The following is a 19,898-nucleotide window of genomic DNA, read 5'->3' as shown; positions in this document are numbered from 1 at the left end:
TGTTGCCGCCGATTCGTTCGATCTAACCCGATGTACGATCTCTTCAAAACAATTATTGCTTGACGTCGATGAACCGGTTTCGTTATCTGTTGTCGGGTCGTTATCCCGGGTGGAATGTATTTCTTCGATATTTCTGCAGCTCCCTGTGGACATCAAGTCGCCAACTCGACTTGGTATTATCGATATTCGCGTTTCATTGTCAAGTGATTTTTCACAGCGACCGTCGCTACCGTCGTCAAGTGATTCCTGATCGCCGGATGCTGGATTTCCTCTCCATGCAGATTGAATGCTATCCGCTATACGAGCCGACGATTTGAATATTCTACTTGCATCTAACTCGGGGCAACTGCTACTTTTGTTTGGCAGATTTCTCACATCTAATCCATCAGATGAATTCGACGATACAGCCTCATTTGGGATAGTAGGTCCGTCGTCAATTGCTTTTCTCGACTCTGAATTCGGAATTTCGGACGTTTCGTTGATTTCTAGCGCGACCGAAATCACTTCGTTCGCTTCACGTACTAAAACGAGAAGTGAAAAATAACAATGCATTAGATATCGATAGAAATTGAATTATGCCTGTACCCAGTGAATGGTTTGATAGTCAAACATCATCGAAAATCTATTAAACGCATTGAATTACAGGCATTTCAGAAACGATTACTGAAATAGTCGCGTTTTCTATATTCACATCGATTCAACTAATATATAATGCGCAGTAACTCGTGATATTGATGTAGGCTACTGATGTAAATGAAATGCATTTAACAAATTCAATTAAATCCTCTAGGTTCCTCTTAGATCTCACTTGTCAGACGCGTCTGACGCAAATCGTGTGGAACTAATAAGACCTCGAGACACGAGACTCGTCTCTGAGTTGGGGTCAAGGACACATCGCTAGAACGACTGGCGGGGCTCACGAGGCACGGGGCTCATCTTTACACCGCGTGACTCGGACTGAGGACCTCTAGACCTCTAGACAATGGTTTCCTGTTATTAAGCCCCAAGGTAAAGAGATTTCTCGTGTCAGAAACCGGACATGGGATTGGCTAAAAGGAATTACGTACATGTAAGATCTCAGACTCAATACATTCAGGGTCACCAATTCTAAGGGTGAGGAGAAACAATCATCTAACTACAGACAACTCAATTTCATAACTAAAGATCACGTCATTACATTCCCATTCAAACCTTAACTTGAAACTGAGATAAGGTGAATTCAGGAATACTAAAAGTAGAAGGGTCAATTCATCAGCGACTGAACCGAGAACCGAGTTCCTTTGAACAGAGAATAAACCGTATTTTTGGAACAAAGTTTCGTTTTAGAGTACATGCACGGACTTAGGATTCCTGAGACGACGATCTAGTGGTACTCCGATATATCTAGATAACCTTTAGCTTCAAGATATAGATAGAGAATTCTCTTACTGCTCCACAGATCTGACGTTACAGCCTATACTGAATTGAATAGAACATCACACGTGACATGTTAACCCCGTAGCATATCGTATCAATCGCATATATATTGATATCCCGATTGGTTTTTGGTGCGGATTCTTTTTGATTTATAGAAATGTTAGATTGCCGCTTTCCCCGTCACTGGATGCCTGCAACTGCATACATAATTGCCATCAGCAATTTTCTACTCATGTATACCGCTATACGATGCACCTGATAAGCGTTAATGCCACCATTTCCCAGTTTTTCTAATGAAACCTTGCAGTGTTTGTGGATGATCTCGCGCCTGGCGGCTAAATATAGGCGCTGTGGTGCGTGGACTTAATTGATGACATTAGTATTCACATTGATCGTCTCATGGGGTGCGATAATGACAACTTCATTCAATACTGACAATAATCCCGTTCACTAGAGAACCCGGTCTGTGTGTCTACTTAATGAGACTTGTCATTAACCGCTTTTCAAAAGTGTCAACTTTTTGAAAAAAGGACTCCGAGTTCTACAAATTCGTCGTGTAATAATCGTCGTGCGAATTAAACACCTATTGCTACCTATCATCCGTATACATCGAATTACCATTCTCGTTGGTACAGATGATTCTTACCTCTACTCCTCGTCTCTGCGTTATTACACTGGAAAAAGTCGTCATTCTTTGCATCATGTTCTCGATTTATATCTTCTGAATATGAAATAAAACAAATCAAACCAAAGCTATCTAAACAGCACTTAATTTGTCGTGATTAGAACAATTTTGATCCGCAAATCGAATTAACACGAGATTAAGACCCTAGAATTGGCCGGAATGCTTATATATATATATATATATATATATATATATATATATATATATATATATATATATATATATATATATATATATATATATATATATATATATATATCCCTTTACTAGCTTAGAACTTCTGGCGTACGCGTCCTCTACAATTTACCCTAGATCACCTGGAACTATTAGTATGAATAATTGATGAGTATGAATTGATGATATAACTAACACTGCTAATTTGATGTAACTATTCTTTAGAACGTCTCCGGAGAAACCCAACTACAGCCGGTGGTTGATAATATAATTGTCATGGTGTATATTTTACCCCCGGCAATTAAAGATTACCGGCGGAAACCGGCTTCACCATCCCACTTCCCCCCATCAGCCTGCGGATAAACATCATTTAAACTGAGAATACCGCTCAACAGCGGAATAAAAGGCGTCAATTAGAAAGAGAAAGAAGAGCTCAGACTGCTGTGTACAGCCGGTATTGTATGTACTCACCTTCCATGGCGATCAGATTATCAATAGTATCGGATTCTTCAAGATTCTCCAACTCGAAAACCTAGATCGAATAGAACTACACGTTATTAGCAGGATTTACTTTTATGAGCCATAAACGAATGAGCGTTTCATTTTTACCTCTTTATATACTTCAGCTGAATCTTGTTTTTGACATCTGCAAATACAAAATTATAGAATAATTAAACCCGTCTATTTCGCTATTCCCCACGTAGTGATTTGACCAACGTGTAACTTACTTAGTTTTCACGTCGTCGTCGCCCATCATATTCTCCAACCACGACTTATCCATATCATAGATCCCTCTCTAAAAAAGAAAGACAAACTTTCAAATTCTTATGTTTGAATTTTACGAAGACCGATTCAAATTAATCACTTCATAAACGGGCGCTCACAAATAGATTAGAATTGAAATTTCTTTCGCCTGTATTGAAATTCCATTCACGATCTAATGTAATCTTTTTATCGTCAACACCTAAGTTGTTCGGTTGACGCCATGGTGAAAAAGTGAAAGTGGTCAACGGATTTTCGGTTTTTTCTGCAGCCCTTATTGGCCTTTCGTTTTGACGCTCGTTGGATATATGACCACGTGTGACATTTGATGATTTCAAGTGGCCAAACAATTCTGACAACTTTCTCTGATAAGGGGTCACCACCACCTGTGGAATACGTAAGACCTGGTTACATTCAATAATTTTTACAGAAAATAAAGCTTTTTTTATTTACTTTGAATTTACCTGGTCATATTCGATGTTATCTTTGGAATTATCGAAATTTCTGAAACATAACCTCTACCAAATGTTATATTTGGAATGTTTTTCGAGTTTATCGATTGGAGGATTGTGTAGTGCATGGGTTTTACCTTCCTGTTCGGTCCCAGGGGTCATAATCGATAGCAGAGTTTGTAAGTTCCTCAAGCGGTGAATAAAACTTCACGTTTTTTCGACGTCTCGTTTCTTCGAAGTCGCAACTCTGAAAATCTTCCGTCGCTAACAAATCACTCGTATTCACTTTTAGATGATTCTGAGGTTGTCTGTAAAAATTCGAGGTTTGTTTGTGGATGTTTTTTCTTGCCCGTTGTCTGTTGTGCAGTCTCTTCAACTTCGATTTTGACGCCTTGTGATTACCGGTGCTCCTGACGAAACTTGGCGACGGATTGAATTTGTTGTCTGAATCTCGTTGGGAAAATGAGAAGAAATCCGGAGGTACCTTAAAACGAAGAACAACAGTAGTTTGAAGAATTGTCTGCAATTATTCGCGCAATGTCTGACATACGATGATTGTAGTTTTCGTGCTTCTATCAATTTATCCCGAACATGAAACTCAAGTTTGGTTTTAAATTGCCCAATAATACCTTATTTTCGAAACCATTAGATGAATAACGCATTTCTTCGTTCTTCGCGTGCTACAATTTCATACAAGATTTATCGGCATTTTTGCATTATTATAACTGAGATGAGCACGTGAGTTTACAGTAGATATAATCGAATAATTTACAAACCTCTAAAGCAAAGTCACCGACTAAAACGTTCCATCGTTTGTAGGATTTCTCGTTGCTATTGCTATGACGACATTCCGCTAAACTTGCGCTTGATTTTGCCCTAGGCTTGTCCCTAAAGAGAATGAAATAGTTCGCACAAATTAGTAAACCATACAGTCAATAGTAAATTAATCATAGTGTGAATCATTACGATTTACTCTCATTTTATCGATTTTGACCAAGGACCAACTAAAGTGTCCTGCAATTGGTCATAAAATGGAGAAATTAGCTATCTCACTGTTTACAATCTCCTGCTCCAAGTATCTGGAGAGTTGATGGGTATCTTGGGGGTGATAGTGGCAAGGTAACATTTCTTGCGAGGTCATATAGAGATTTTCTATGCGTATTTACAGGATCTCGGCGTTCCAAGTTAATAACTTTCACAGGTCTCGTAAGACAGTCTACAAAAAATAACTCGGCTTTGAAACAGAGTGTATCCAGAGATCTGTCACAATAAAGAGAGGATCTGTAATCGGCTCGTGTATTACCGGTACCCAGTTTAATGGGAGTCCTATTAGTAACTTCAGCTGCATGGAATGAAAGTAGATCGAGACTAATTCCAGATTTCTTCTCATCGACATCTTGTTGGGGCTTGCTCCTTTCAATCCTGGCTTCATACTTTTTCTTCTCGAAGTGCTCCTGCGTGCAAAATGATTAATTGTTTTATTGCAACTCAGTATGCCTACCAACAAGGAACCAGGGCACAGCCATATCAGGACCAATTTCCACGGATGCCTGATTCGGACTGGAAGGGGTTCTTGGATATTTTTCATGATATCTCGACTTAGGTGATCTATAGAATAATGATAAGATATATATTTGCAATTTTTTCTAGAAAACGGCGGGTACTTGTCTTATACTCTTTGCGTGTAGGCCGACTCTGGCGACAGACCAGAAAGTGCTGCCACCAAAAATATGGAGCATCATGATTACAGACGATTCTTTTGTATAATTAAAATTACGAGTTAACTTCGAGATCAGTGATCAATATTAAACCTTCTGCAGTTGCTTTTCGGTTTTACGCTTCACTATTCTACTTCGTACGCCACCGACCCAATTCATATCTCAACGAAAAACAATTAAAATCTGCAACAGGAAGAATCAGTAGTTCACTATATCGTCACTAGTTGGCGCTATAAGCCGGTCGGTAAAGATGGCGGCGTCCTGTCATCAACAACGACGAAATCTGTCAAATTATGTTTGAAATTGTGTCCTTCTGCCCTTCCAAAGATGTCTAGACTGCTTCAAATGAGTCAGAAAAATAAAGCCGCTTGTGGGAAGCTGGCTGGGGGTGCTGCGGTAGCGATATTTGCGGTATATAGCGTTAAAAAGCTATATCCGATCCTGCTGTCTGGAACCCGGAAGTCACGCGATGACATCGACAATCATCAGATCACATCTTCATCTTCGCTGTCGATTCAAAACAACGTCAAACGAACGGAAAACAAAAATGACTGTCAAATTATTTCCAATAATCTACAAAAGAAGAATTCACCAGCTGTCAATAAATTATTCTTAAAGCAGCTGAAGAAATTGATTAAGATAATGATACCTGGACCGCTGTCAAAGGAATTTGGGATCCTGGTTCTCCACACCACCTCATTAATTACCCGCACCTTTCTGTCCATTTACGTTGCCAAATTGGACGGTAGAATTGTGAAAGCTATTGTCCAGAAAAATGTGATGAAGTTTGCTATTGAAGTTATGAAATGGTTACTTATTGCTGTTCCTGCAACATTTATCAACAGTCTTATACGCTTCTTTGAAAACAAACTAGCGCTTGCTTTACGTTCAAAACTAGTAAAACATGCGTATAGAGCTTATTTTAAAGAGCAGACGTATTATAGAGTTAGCCATTTAGATGGACGTTTAGCCAATGTTGACCAATGTCTTACAGAGGATATTACTATGTTTACCTCAACTCTGTCTCATTTGTATTCCCATCTAACAAAACCCATATTAGATGTAGCTCTTATTAACTTTGCCTTGTTTCAATTAGCGCGTAGTCGTGGGGCTAGTTCTAAAATACCAGCAGTTATAGCTACTTCTGTCGTCTTATGTACTGGACAAATACTGAAATTCGTTTCTCCAACATTTGGTAAACTGGTCGCTGAAGAAGCAAATAGAAAAGGATATCTGCGTTATTTACATTCGAGGATTATCGCTAATGCTGAAGAGATTGCCTTTTATGCTGGACATGAGGTAAAACCTAACAAACCTCATCGCTTGCGATCATTTAGTGAAAGAACATTAATGATTATTCTTACTGTTCACGATTTAATTTTGTTCCAGGTTGAAATGAATTTGTTGTTTAAAGGTTTCAAATTACTGGCAGAACAAATGAATTTGATATTTACGAAGAAACTTTGGTACATAATGTTGGAGCAGTTTCTGATGAAGTATATCTGGAGTACAGCTGGAATGATGATAATTGCAGTACCTGTAATTACTGCTAAAGCTGTTAAAGCTGATGGTGTGTAACTTTGTTACTAGAAGAGGCAGATATTTGCAATGCATTACAAATAAGAACACAAGTGTCAAACCCATCCATCAAAATTATTTTGGAATTTATAATGAACTCTGAATTTTCGGTTTTTAACTTAATTTTGATGAAAATGGTTTATAGTTGAAAACTGAAAATTGGGAGTTCTTAGGCGTAGGCCCACAGTTTTTTCCAGGATCTTGAATCGGGATTAGGCCTATAAACTGTGTGAATTTTATTGTAGGTTCATACGTAGATGATGATCCTGATGGCGGAGTGAGCGAACGAACAAAGGCATTCACAACTGCTCGAAATTTACTAATAAATTCAGCTGATGCGGTTGAACGCATCATTTCTTCTTACAAAGATGTCAGTAAATATTGATATTTATCTAAACGAATAATGGCCTTGGATTATAAATTTATGAGTGGTGATTTTTTAAATGATTGTTCAGGTGACTGAATTAGCCGGGTATACAAGTCGTGTCGCTGATCTATTCAACGTATTTGAAGATGTAAAAGAAGGGAAGTACGTTCGCTCTACTGTAACCAACGGTAAAAACAATACATCTCAGGATAAGATTGAAAGCTCTCTAGTTATGAGGGGTGAGTACCACTGAATATGTATTTTGACAATTCATGATAGATGGCGCACGTTTGATAATTCTTTCTTCACAGGAAAAGTGACAGACACAGAGACAGACATTGTATTAGAAGATGTACCCATCATTACTCCAAATGGAGATATAGTGGTCAATAGTCTCAGCTTTGAGGTAAATTAATTTCAACATTGTTTTATTAGGTATATAGCTCTATCCAGACTTGAATAACTAGCATTTTTTGTACAAAACATATATTTTCCTGAATACGCTGTTGACTAGGTGTTGTACATTAGCTCACTTAATTCTAGGTTAGATCAGGGATGCATTTATTGATTACTGGTCCGAATGGTTGTGGTAAAAGTTCACTATTTCGAATATTGAGTGGATTGTGGCCAGTGTACCATGGACATCTATATAAACCACCACCATCTCGAATGTTCTATATACCTCAGAGGTAACCTGCCCTTTAAAATCTGATCTTCGAGAAGGGTATTTACGAGTACAAATGCAAGTTTTGGTTTTTGTTTTCAGACCGTACATGTCTATCGGAAGTCTACGTGACCAAGTGATGTATCCAGATACATTAGAAGATATGCGCAGCAAAGGTTACAATGATTCCGACTTGGAAAACATTCTTAATATAGTCAATTTACAATATATCGTTCATAGAGAAGGGGGTAAGCATCAATCACTATTGTCAACGCTTCAACCGAAAGTTTTTCTTTTGTTTTATGTTTTATCAAGATTTATGAAATTGTACGCATACATATCGATAGGTTGGGATGCGGTGAGTGATTGGAAAGATGTTTTGTCTGGTGGTGAAAAACAGCGAATGGGAATGGCTCGACTTTTCTACCACAAGTAAGTAGAGATATGATAGATGTACACGCTACCTAAAGATTGTAGACTATAGATACCGGTATGTATCACATTTCAGGCCTAGATTCGCTTTGTTAGATGAATGTACAAGTGCTGTATCTATTGACGTTGAAAGTAAAATTTACCAAACGGCAAAAGATAATGGAATTATTCTCCTTACAATAACACATCGTCCATCGTTATGGTGAGTACGGGTGGTATTTTGTACCCATTATTGAGAACGTTGAATTCATAGCGCTAAATTCTGTTTCGTACGTTTCAGGAAATTTCACAGCCACTTATTACAGTTTGATGGAGAAGGTGGCTGGAAATTTGTTCAGTTTGATTGCGCTGCGCGTGTATCTCTTGAAGAGGAGAAAGTTCACCTGGAAACTGCCCTGTCCGGGATGCCTAAAATGCAAGACCGTTTGAAAGAGTTGTGTTCGATACTAGGCGAGGATTCACAGCTGATTAATGAAGTTCTTACAGAATAGACTCACTGCTAAATCAATCGAATAAAAAGCATTTTGAAAAAATCGAGGTGCTACGACGGACAAAATTTATCACTTTTAGTGCCAAATATTGCCATTTTCATTAAATGTCTATAATATTCATGTCCATGCATAAGCTGTATTTATAGTGAAACAATTGTATCTTTTAAATTATGGTTTTAGAATAAGAATTTCATTAGACTTCTTTCATTTAATTGAATGTATTTTGCATAATGAACAGTCTGTTAAGAGAAATACGTAAGCATACCAGTACCGGTACAAGTCAGGCTTAAGCCGGTAACATCTAAGTTATGATATACAATGTGTACCAGGTATTAGTTCCAGTAGCTTTAATTACATATACAATGATTGTTTGACTAATGACTCAAGTCAGTTGAGTACCGTATGACAATTTCTAACATGTTCCAGAACAACTTCTACTCTATAGATCTTATAGAAAAATGGTATAGTTATAGTCCATGGTTAAATCAAGCGAATTTATTCAATGGACAACGGTGTCTTCTTTATAAAAAATTTTTATCTATTAATATTTTCAGTGGACCAATAAATTTTTTGTACTTAAAAAAACCTGTTAGACAAATAGGTTTTTGACAGTGTAGCCATAGATCTTGGTCAAAATTACTAAACAATGCAAATACTCCTTGTTATTCATAAATTTTGAATTGTTAATATTGTTGCACAGAATTATGATAACACTACATGTATGATCTAAATCCGGTGGAAAATAGCTTGTTATAACTAAATGTCTTTCTTTTACTAAAAACCCGGTTCTTTAATCAAACTGACCTTCAGGGCTCAGTTGCATAACAATTCTTAAGAAATGGTCTTAAATGTTCACAAGATTTTTCTTAGACTGGTCTTAAATCTAGGCCATGACAGTGCAGCAGGTCCCAGGCAATTTTGTCTATTCTATTTTCCATTTGTTTATTGAATATTGGGAAATTAGATAATTTAAAATTTATTCATCTTTGCATAGTGGATAGATTTGCGTAGATTTTGTTATTTCTTATGATTTTTTTCATAAAGTTTAAAATATGAATATCTCGATATAACGAAGTATTGAAGAAATTATTACAGCTGTTGTCTTGCATAATATCACAAGTTGTTTAAATTTATTTAGAAAAATAAACATTAATTTATGTCAACACATTGATCTTCTTCTCATGCTAATCGAAATAATTTTTTATTTTGCTGAACTTCTATAATAACTTCTCAAAAGAGTTCAATAAATGTCATCATATGTTTGACTTATCTTTCAATGATATCACTCTTCCCAAAAAACTGTAAAAAAACCTGTTAATCAGTCTCGCTCCGATGACGCGTTGTGTCTGATCAATGACAAGTGCTGTCACAGTCCACGAAACTCCCCCAGTACGTAGAAGGCAATTTCGAGAAATCTATTGTTCAATAGCTATTAATTAATCTAGATTGAAATCTTCGCGCGCAGGTTACGACATGGAATATTGCCAAACTAAGCTTATACTTTTATCGACGTAATGGATCAGTAATCTTTGACGTCGTAGGTCTGTACATGCACAAGCCATACGTCAGTAAACTTCGGTGTGACCAAACCGTCAGTCCAGTGTGCTCCTATATCACAGCGGCATTCATTTACAGATTACGGATCAAGACTAACTTTCTTGCGGATGTTATGTAAGTAGGCGAAAGCGCATAGATTCTTTACTGGTGATTTCTATCATAGGCCTATATCCTTGGGGAATGTTAATTTCAAAAACTAGGCGTATTCCCCTCGTACGCCAGGTGGGGGTGTCGATCGTGGTGCTGTGTGGTTAACTCTAAACTCTAGTGATTTTGGAGTTTAAAAAATGTTGTCACTATGCGTTTAGGCTCTAACGTTACTACGATCTTGTCAATCCGAGCAATTTCCAACTTTCAGTGAGTGGAGTATAATCGACAGGAAATCAGAATTTAATATGAATTTACTTTAAGACTTTAAGCCGGCATTGAATTTACATCGACTTTCCGATGCCATGTAATTAGGACAAATTCATTTTGACTAATAAATAAAGCCACATGTCGCAAATAGCCTAAAAGTCCGCCCCAGCATAACAACAATAGCAGTTCATGGGGAAACGGGACAAAAGAGCGTACAAAAGCTCGTGGCACTCATCTAAGTCTCGTCTCACTCAGACATGTCTTATGGAGGTGGTGTAGTGTATGTAGCCTGTCGTTTGTAGGCTAGAGGATTTCTCTCAAAATATGATGGAAGAGGTATGTTTTTGTAGTAAGAAAGGGATAGGCATCTTAAGCGTTGTTATACCCCATTATACCGACGAATATATTTGACTTGGTCGAGGATTCTGAGGAGCTACATGAATTGAATTGAGTCTTATTTACTGTGAGATCAACGCTGCGTCTAGACAGAAGATTAACCCATTAGTTTCGGGTCCGATTCGGAAATGCCCGACCTCGCAGCACTCGTTCAAATTCACCATTCAATTAGTTAGATTATTAATTCATAGCAATTAGATCGAAGCTACTGGGTCCTGCACCGCATAGGCTAGTGTCTATTATACCCGTCCCACGTACTGGTTGTACTGAACGCGTGTGGTTTTATCGTCATATGTTGTGTAGCAACAGCAGTACTGCTGATGATTTTCAGTACTGAGTGCAGTTTTAGTTGGTATATTCTATGTGGCGCTAGTGTAACGCAGTTCGCACATTCAGGGTGTGGAACGAAAAGCGTCTGGATTTTAATACATATATATATTCGCTCAGAACCAGTTATAAAGTCTCCATTGATGTTTATTTCGCTGTAAGTTTACAGCTCAGTATAATAGTGTACTTAGCGTGTAGCTAAATGCGTCTTTTATATCCGTATTGCAGGAAATTATGAAGCTAGAGTGGAATAAACGGACGCCGACAACTCAAGGTCGTTTATCGTACGATATTTCAGCATCATCATCAGCCGGCATCTTGTGATTAGTAATCGAAACTAAAACTCTTCCAATTCGACCTGAAACAATTCGAATAAACTAAACGGATTTATACGAAGGATTTATATCTGCAAAACTATATAATATTAAAATGGCGACGACAGAAAAAATCACGCTTATCGACGAAGAAAGCCCGCAATTGAACATTCAGAACGGGATCAACCCATCATTAGGAAATGGTGAATTAAATTCTCCGACATCTTCGGACTCTTCGGCATCTTCTCAAGAGAATCTCCTCCCAAATGATGAAGTGGAGGGGGACCACATGGACAAATTATGTTGCGGTTACAAGAAAAAGGACATGTGCATAATCGCTCTATTTTCCTTGCTATTGTTCTTTGGTTGCCTCTGTTTCTTCATGTTGGCTCCCTTCTACCCGCAAGAGGTAAGATATAACCTTATATACACCATTATCACGTGACCCCATTGGCGATATGGTTATTTTCCATGAATGATTGTTCTGATAACTAGAACACTTCTTTTTTGAATACGGGTAGTTGAATAGTTTGAATATGAACCTAAAGAACCCTCTCGGTCACTATTGTCAAATTCCTAGAGTGCTTAACGATTGCTAACCTCCAGCTGACGAGGTTAGCAAGTTTTCGTTATCTGTTAAAAGAATGTTTAGATTCTCCAACGATGCGTCATTTTCCAGTCATAAATGTGGAATTTAAAATAGGCTTGTTCATTCCAGCCTTGACTGCGTTGCAGAGGCCTGTTGAATGCTAGTGTTATAAATGCTTAAGATTCTAAAGTGAAAAACATTCAATTAGTTTTAAAACATACATATCAGCCCTTCACAATGTAACCATGGCGATTTGTGACAGCACCGGAGCTATGTGAGCACACCACCAGTCACACGAGAATCTATCCATTGTAACACGCTATATTTCATGTCTCCTGGGAAAGAACGTGTCCGGGGGGGGGGGGGGGCTTTAGTCCTAATCACAAAATAGTCAAATTAGTAACTATATATTGCAGTGTGTATGTATAATTAGAGATATCAGGATTAGTCATGTGTTTGACTCACCCGAGTTTAACACATCCGGGCTGATGAATTATCTGATAATTTACAACAGAACCCTGATGCCCATGTTTCTCACTTCCGCTTATTAGCAACTGAATTCGAATTGACATTGAGCTGAATAAAAAGAAATAAACTTTAAAAAATACATATGATTATTTTGAGTGTTTTACGATGTATCTTTTTCCAGGAGTCCAGAATTCATTGACCATTTTCTTTTAATTTCAGGCGGTGGAAAAGGGTTTGAATTCTGGAACAATAGGATGGGTTATATCCGCCTTTCCCATAGGCGAATTCATAGCCGTCACTCTTTCCGGCATATATGTAAGTATACCTTCGGGTGTTCACTTCACCTTCGCAGATCAATACAATCGTAAAATAAACAGACACTACGCAATATGAACGTAGATGTCATCGGTGGCCCCTAGGAAAGATAGAAATTGTTTTTGTTTTAATGAAATCGCTTGTATCTCTTAAGTGTATACATATGTTCAGTTTCCATTATTTTTTTTATACCATCATAGCATACCAGCCTTGTGATACTGCCTCATTTGCGACCAGGATATGTGAATACCCGAAAAATAACGATAACTGCGCATCAATTATTGCCCGACCTCTCATTTCCCGTTCAACCACTGAATAAACTCTAATTGACCTGGTTATCCCTCTCAATACAATTCCTTGTAGGCTATAGATTAATGTAATGCGTTTATATATTCTGATTTTAATATTTAGTAGATACTTCGATAAAGTCGACTTTATTTTGAATATTCATTAGTTTTGTGTCAACATAAACAGATAAATTTAGGGTCGATATATACATCGGACCATATTGAGAACTTTGGACATTAACACCGGGAACATTTTGTGCCATTGTTGAAATGTTGTTTACTTTCCTTCAATCAATAGTTCCTGATAAAGACAGGGTTAAACTACGGGTATTTTGTGGCCGACTTAGATAAATATCGCGTAGAACCCATTTCTTTTTGATTATTAAGTGTATTTTGTCTTAGATGTCCGTATTGTCTATTGAGTTTCTTATGATAATCAATTATCTCTTGGAAACAAAATATTATTACATATCGAGTAATGAATTAATTATGCAGGCTACATATTGGTATTGGACATTACTCAACAATTTATCAGCAATTCCCTTCACACAGCGTATTACATTCCTTTGTAAGCCTACTATGTATTATCGCTATTCTTAGAAAACACTTTCTACGGTGTTCTACTGCTTCCTGGTATATTGAAATCAAATTGAAACGAAATGAAAACCTTTTAAATAGTGAAATAAAATAACTGAACGTTAACTTATCACGAAATAAATAGAATCTGAGATTATCATGACATATCTCTGATTTTCGTTTTGAAAACAGTATTTCGATGATACAGTGGCAGGTGTTTCATATATATATAAATATGTTGCACAAAATCGATATAGAATTGATATTTGAACATCATGTGGTTTCTATATATATATTGTAAAAATTGGCAGCTGATCGCATTATACACATAAGTAACTATAAATATTAGATCTCCTATACCAGAAGTATGTTCACATGAAGGTGTTCTAGTTGAATTCATTGTTTTTCAATGTACTGACATGATCAAACAGATTTCTATTATACTGCGGGTCATGTATGTTGTATATACATAATTCTTTAGTTTCTGCAATAGCTATAGTAGGTCATATATAATGAATGAACAGATTAATTCATGACCATTTCTGTTCAGTCTGAATTCTGTGTGTCGATATTCTTCGAAGTGCGTCTATTCTCAGAAGAATAGTGGAAATCTGTGAATTTAATTGCGACATTTGCTCAAACCTATATCTCCACCCAAACTGCAAAGAATTCCCCAATCTTTCTGAAATAAATCAAGAAAAAAGGATGAAACAAATTCCTCTACAACTAGAAAGATCTAATTATTCGGAAATGTCCAAGAAAACAAGAAAAAAAGTGACTACATCACGTAACAAATTAAACTGAATATACTAGGAAATTATTAAACTTCTATGAATAAAACTTTTAAATCATTTATTATATTTCAGATGGTTCGAATAGGTGTTAAATGTATGTTCGCTTCGGGAGCTTTTCTCAACTCTATATCTGTGATAGCATTTGGGTAAGTTTGCTGAGGTAATCGAAGAATGCGTTACACTTTGTTTGGTTCGCCAAGTTACTTGTATTAATATTTTTTGTTGTTTTATCGACAGGTTTTTGAAATACGCACCCCCTGGTGCCGTATTTACTGCATTTAGCTTCATACTTCGTTTCACTATGGCTTTTGGAGGTGGAATGTTCATGGCTACTGGTACTGCACTGTGTATTACGCTGTATCCAGATAAAACGAGTACCATTTATGTACGTCATAAGTATCTTATCGGTATCAAATTCCATAGTTCTGAGTTTCGGAGTTAACTCATCGAAAATGAACCCGATGTTAACGCTAACTCTCAACCGTCGAACTAAATCCAGATGAATTGAAATATACATTTCCACGAACGAATCTTTTGAGTTGATTCTCATAAAATGTTTTTTCATTTTCTCAGGGTTTGACGGCTGGCGTAAGCAGCATTGGAGCCATGTTGGGTCCAGTTTTAGGAGGTGCTCTGTACCAGGTTGGCGGTTTCGTGACACCATTTGTGGTTATGGGAGGAGTGTTGTTTACATTTACTGTAATTGCAACTGCAATTATGCCAAATACAGGTAAATAAAGGAATATTTAAGTCTATTGATATTGTCAATTAATTTTCATTTGCAAATAATTAATCGTTATATCTCTCTATTTTGTAGACCATGTGGAAGCACCTCATACGACGCCCAGAGACTACCTACGTCTTTTCAGACACGGTCCAATATTCATGGCAGCAGTTGTCATTATGTTACATGGTGTGCTACTCGGATTTGCCGAACCAACTTTGGCTCTATTCTTAAAAAAGGTAAATGTCTACCTAACGCTTACGTCATTCTCCGGTGCACAATGGTCTTTTAAAAAAACGACTTGTGTTTTAAGACTGAGTGCAGAACTTTGTTCAGTTCAGTACAGTGTGTACTGCGTTTTGTATTTTGAACGTGTGACGCATAAAATCATAAAAAAGCTATTTTATAATTTGCTCCTATTCAGCGATGAATAATAAAATTGGTTTTATACGTCGTATAATTGCCCCACATGAAACTTTTGTATGTGCTTTAAAGGACTCATGGGACATCTACCATCAAACGATGTATTATAATGAATTCCAACATTTGATCCATTCATAGTTTGATGTAGAATAGAATAAAATCCGTACTGTTCAATGTAATTTACCCCGAACAAAAATGGTTACAAATCTGTAAAGCGCATAGAACAATTCATATGTATACAGTTGATATTTTTGTGGTTCTATGAGGTTGAAATAGTCGGGCAAAATGTGACAGCTGTAAGACGTGTTTCTGAATACACAGAACAGTGTGCGTGCAGTTCACGAAACAATGGCTGCCATTTTGACTAGGCATGTGTTGCTATGGTTGCTCGCAGAACCAACATCGAGTTTGTAAATACAAACAACCCGAATCAGCTTCAGCTTCATAGAAGCTTCACATTAAATTTTAATTCTATTCTCTTTTCTGAAACCCTTTTATGTAAAATGTGTTAAAAATATTGTCCATATTTGTTGCATATTCACTGTATGATATACAACGCAATAGAAAATTCAACGACTTTTCAATAATAGACAATAGTTGAACATGTCTGAAATTACATTCGTTGTCAACAAATGTACATGTAGACCTAAGTATTTATCCAACCATGGACAAACAAATCATGGATCAATAATCCTTCATGAACTTTATCAACCTAGTCTTAAACTAAATATAGCATGTGGTTCAACCATCTAAAAACTTAGCCACTGATTGAATATATTCCATGTATCAAAAAAAAAAAAGTGGTATCAATATCTATTCTTTACTATTTTCAGTATTTCAAGTTAGAAGCCTCTTTGATTGGATTGGTGTATTTAGTATCAATATTGACATATGCCATCGGATCAGTCATTTTCGGATTTGTTTTGGATAAAACGGTAAGCATTATGAATATTCAATGGGGCTGTAAAAGTGGGCTGGTATATCGAGTTTACTGTAGTATCAAATAATATGTATCATCGAAAGCGTGACTGTCGAAGCTCTGACTCATTGTCACCACCTACAACAGCTGGTCATATATAGGTTGCCTGAAATGAAATAATTGCCACATAATCAACCCAAATACTTCTTATTTATGCATTTATGAGTGGAATTATATGAAAGTGATTTTATGTAGAATATGCATGATATAAAATGAATAATCCCTTTGGTAATTAAGAGTCTGATCGATCATATATCTGTTTATATTTAGGGTATAAGACGACCATTCATGATAACTGGTGTATTCCTTTCCGCCCTTGGAATTGTATTAACTGGTCAATCTCAAATATTTGGAGTCACACCTGGGTAAGTTCACCTGTTTTTCTTGAAGATTGTTATTGACATCACTGACTCTTTAACAAACATTAATAATGGTGTGATTTGTTTATCGTATATTTCAGGAATGACCTATGGATGATATTTTTGGGAATGTTTGTCGCTGGTTTGGGTTGTGTTGGTTTGACTATCGGTACCCCAGCTGACATGTTAGCTTATGCCACGTAAGTGCTCTCTCACCTGAAACCATTAAACACTTGTTAATGTTGAAGCTATGTTGGTAATGAAAGATATTGTAATAACCAAATAGATATAACAGCTATTTCAATTATGGGAACTGCACCTCCCTCTGACTTAGTGCGTGTGGCTGTCCAATTAGTAATATGATATGTGTCCGATTTCATGGAATTCATGATAATTACTACATCTGATTAGCTCTTAGCTCTACCATACGTTTGAGGTAACATACAGTTAGATATATATCGAATTTCTTCCATATTTTCAGGCTCGTTGTTGGTTACCCTGAACACATAAATACAAATGCGCTAGTTTCAGCTGCATTTTTTGCCCCTGACATGTTTGGGTAAGTGTCATGTAATTCAAATGAAAGATATTACATGTATTATAACGGTGTCGATGTCGTTTCATCGGTACTGAAACTGTATCATTGATTATCAATAACTGCTCGTTTTAGGTACTTCATTGGTCCACTTTTTGGAGGGTATATTTCGCATAGCGTTGGTTTCCAGTCGGCAGTTACCATCATTGGTGGAGTCTTCGTTTTCATCGTAAGCGTATTTCATATTCGCTCATTTATTCGCACGTTTCTTTCTCGCGAAGAAAATTGATTTTAACCAACTCGATGTTTCGACCTTTTTCAGGGTGTCGTAATCGGAGGTATATACACAATCACCGGAAGTTGGCTGAAACCGAGAAAACCGGCGGAGCGCACGATAAACGGTTCCGATACGGCTCTCGACGGCAACGTGTCCGACCAGAAAACGTACGGCACCGAAAACAACGGCTACAGCAGCGACGATTCACCGCTGAGAAAACGTAACAATACGCGCAGCGACGGAACCGACGATACTTACTATGCAGACGACGAGACACAAAACCGAAATGCACCTAAACGAAACGACGGAGTTATCAATCATATTTCCGCTACCATTCCTTGAACACTATATCTCTCTCTCTCTTTCACTGCTGTTATAAATATCGTTTGTACAAAAACAATTGTACCAATTTTTCCCTGTCCATTATTCTCTGATATAGATGTACTAACCATTGTGTCACAAATGATATTTTATAGTAACGGTTTTCACCACCACGGGAGAAATACAATCTGCTAAAATGGAATTTACTATGCAAGTAAATGGTGCCGTTGAAAATGATTCGTCCATTTGAAATCATGCACAGAAACCACGCTAAATCATTGCTTATACATGACTATACGTACATGTATTTTCAATATAACGGTCATTTTCATTGGTGAAAACGAAATCTACGAAAAAGATTTGACGTTGAGATAGATGTTGTTGTTGTTGTAATAAATGTTAATATGTTCATTTTTTGGGAATATTTTGAATTATTTTATACATGTGCACATAAAAATAGATGTGGATTATAGAATAACTCTATATGTAATATAATATACGTAATAATAGGAATATGGCGGTAAGTTGTTATACCTCGACGTGAGATCTACGTCCATTTCGGCTTCGACATGGCGGTAACAGAGCACAGACTAGAACAGAATATTCGAGTTATTCTCGCAACCACAGATACCGGGACAATTCATTCCGACGTTCGGTTCAAATTGAACGTCGTTGATATTGACCTGTGCCAGGGAGGTGCCGTGCCTTCCTGTCTGTGCTAATGACGTCTCTTATGAGACCGATGTTCGCCTGTGAAAGTCGTGTGGATTTTCAGTCAGTCCCGCGAGGTACAGTCGTTATTAGTGTATTTTCGGTGTCGGTAGTGACGCATTTTAACGGGTTATGAAATTCATCTCATCCGTCGAAAATGTTTTCTATTTTTCAACACTCGGTCTTGAAATAAAACCATGATATATAAACACGTACATTATTATAATATATTTCGTAGCATGTTTGGTGGCATAATGAAAATTAATTTTTGGAATACAATCATAACGTATACAAGTCGACACCAAAATACTAATAATCATCTGAAAATTATGTCAGTTGTCAATAACAATAAATATGTAAATAAACGCGATATTTTTATATATGAATTGTTTGTTATATTATTGTGTATGGAATGAATACGAGGAAGGCAATATATCCGGTAGATGGCGTCTGCGAGTTTTGATTCGTCATGCATTTAGAAACACATGGAATTTATTTCAATAAGTAGCTATTATCCCAGTCCCTGGTTCCCCGATATAAACAACTTGCTTTTAAAAACAAGACAAATCGACCAAGAACGGACTTACGGCATATGGAGCCGTCTGGAATTATTCATGAGGATGAAGATTAGGGCATCAGTTTTTTTTAGTTTTTTGTCAAGGCTTGGATTTACGTTGAACCGAGTTCTCTAGCCGATGTTCTAAGACTACTCTACCCAGTAGATTTATGCGAAAGCCACCACCGATTAACAGACAAGAAATATATTTCTTTGAAAAGAATCAGTCGGTTCGCATGTGTACTGTTGAATTCATATACCTTCGGTACAACCATGGACTACACAGCAAATTAC

At 37.0% G+C, this 19,898-nt stretch overlaps 2 protein-coding genes across 5 annotated transcripts; both read left to right on the top strand.

Moving 5' to 3' along the window:
• Positions 1-5,441: 5,441 nt before the first annotated feature.
• On the top strand, positions 5,442-9,839 carry LOC141901626 (ATP-binding cassette sub-family D member 2-like). Its single transcript, XM_074788985.1, has 10 exons — positions 5,442-6,506; positions 6,597-6,777; positions 7,031-7,155; positions 7,241-7,391; positions 7,464-7,558; positions 7,696-7,841; positions 7,919-8,064; positions 8,164-8,248; positions 8,325-8,450; positions 8,529-9,839. The coding sequence occupies exons 1-10, from the start codon at positions 5,535-5,537 to the stop codon at positions 8,737-8,739; spliced, it is 2,238 nt and encodes a 745-aa protein (XP_074645086.1). The 5' UTR covers positions 5,442-5,534; the 3' UTR covers positions 8,740-9,839.
• Positions 9,840-10,260: 421 nt separating this feature from the next.
• On the top strand, positions 10,261-19,414 carry LOC141901637 (MFS-type transporter SLC18B1-like). 4 transcript variants are annotated; one of them, XM_074788999.1, is made up of 13 exons: positions 10,261-10,410; positions 11,605-12,099; positions 12,967-13,062; positions 14,792-14,865; positions 14,957-15,104; positions 15,293-15,449; positions 15,537-15,682; positions 16,700-16,801; positions 17,116-17,210; positions 17,306-17,404; positions 17,686-17,763; positions 17,875-17,968; positions 18,062-19,414. In XM_074788999.1, the coding sequence occupies exons 2-13, from the start codon at positions 11,806-11,808 to the stop codon at positions 18,356-18,358; spliced, it is 1,680 nt and encodes a 559-aa protein (XP_074645100.1). In that variant the 5' UTR covers positions 10,261-10,410; positions 11,605-11,805; the 3' UTR covers positions 18,359-19,414. The 4 variants fall into 4 exon arrangements, with proteins under 4 accessions (XP_074645100.1, XP_074645103.1, XP_074645102.1 ...); XM_074789002.1 differs by lacking the exon at positions 10,261-10,410 and adding an exon at positions 10,887-10,989; XM_074789001.1 differs by lacking the exon at positions 10,261-10,410 and adding an exon at positions 11,295-11,533.
• Positions 19,415-19,898: the final 484 nt, after the last annotated feature.

This window comes from Tubulanus polymorphus, chromosome 3 (assembly GCF_964204645.1).
Source record: "Tubulanus polymorphus chromosome 3, tnTubPoly1.2, whole genome shotgun sequence".
Classification (NCBI taxonomy): Eukaryota; Metazoa; Nemertea; class Palaeonemertea; order Tubulaniformes; family Tubulanidae; genus Tubulanus; species Tubulanus polymorphus.
The sequence above is the reverse complement of the archived record's forward strand: the minus strand, read 5'-3'. Positions and strand labels throughout refer to the sequence as shown.

Coding starts and splice junctions, on each gene's coding strand:
- LOC141901626 (XM_074788985.1), top strand. CDS start 5,535: ATGTCTAGACTGCTTCAAATGAGTCAGAAAAATAAAGCCGCTTGTGGG. Junction 7,559..7,695: donor TCAATAGTCTCAGCTTTGAG/GTAAATTAATTT, acceptor ACTTAATTCTAG/GTTAGATCAGGGATGCATTT. Junction 8,249..8,324: donor GCTCGACTTTTCTACCACAA/GTAAGTAGAGAT, acceptor ATCACATTTCAG/GCCTAGATTCGCTTTGTTAG.
- LOC141901637 (XM_074788999.1), top strand. CDS start 11,806: ATGGCGACGACAGAAAAAATCACGCTTATCGACGAAGAAAGCCCGCAA. Junction 12,100..12,966: donor CTCCCTTCTACCCGCAAGAG/GTAAGATATAAC, acceptor TTTTAATTTCAG/GCGGTGGAAAAGGGTTTGAA. Junction 13,063..14,791: donor TCACTCTTTCCGGCATATAT/GTAAGTATACCT, acceptor ATTATATTTCAG/ATGGTTCGAATAGGTGTTAA.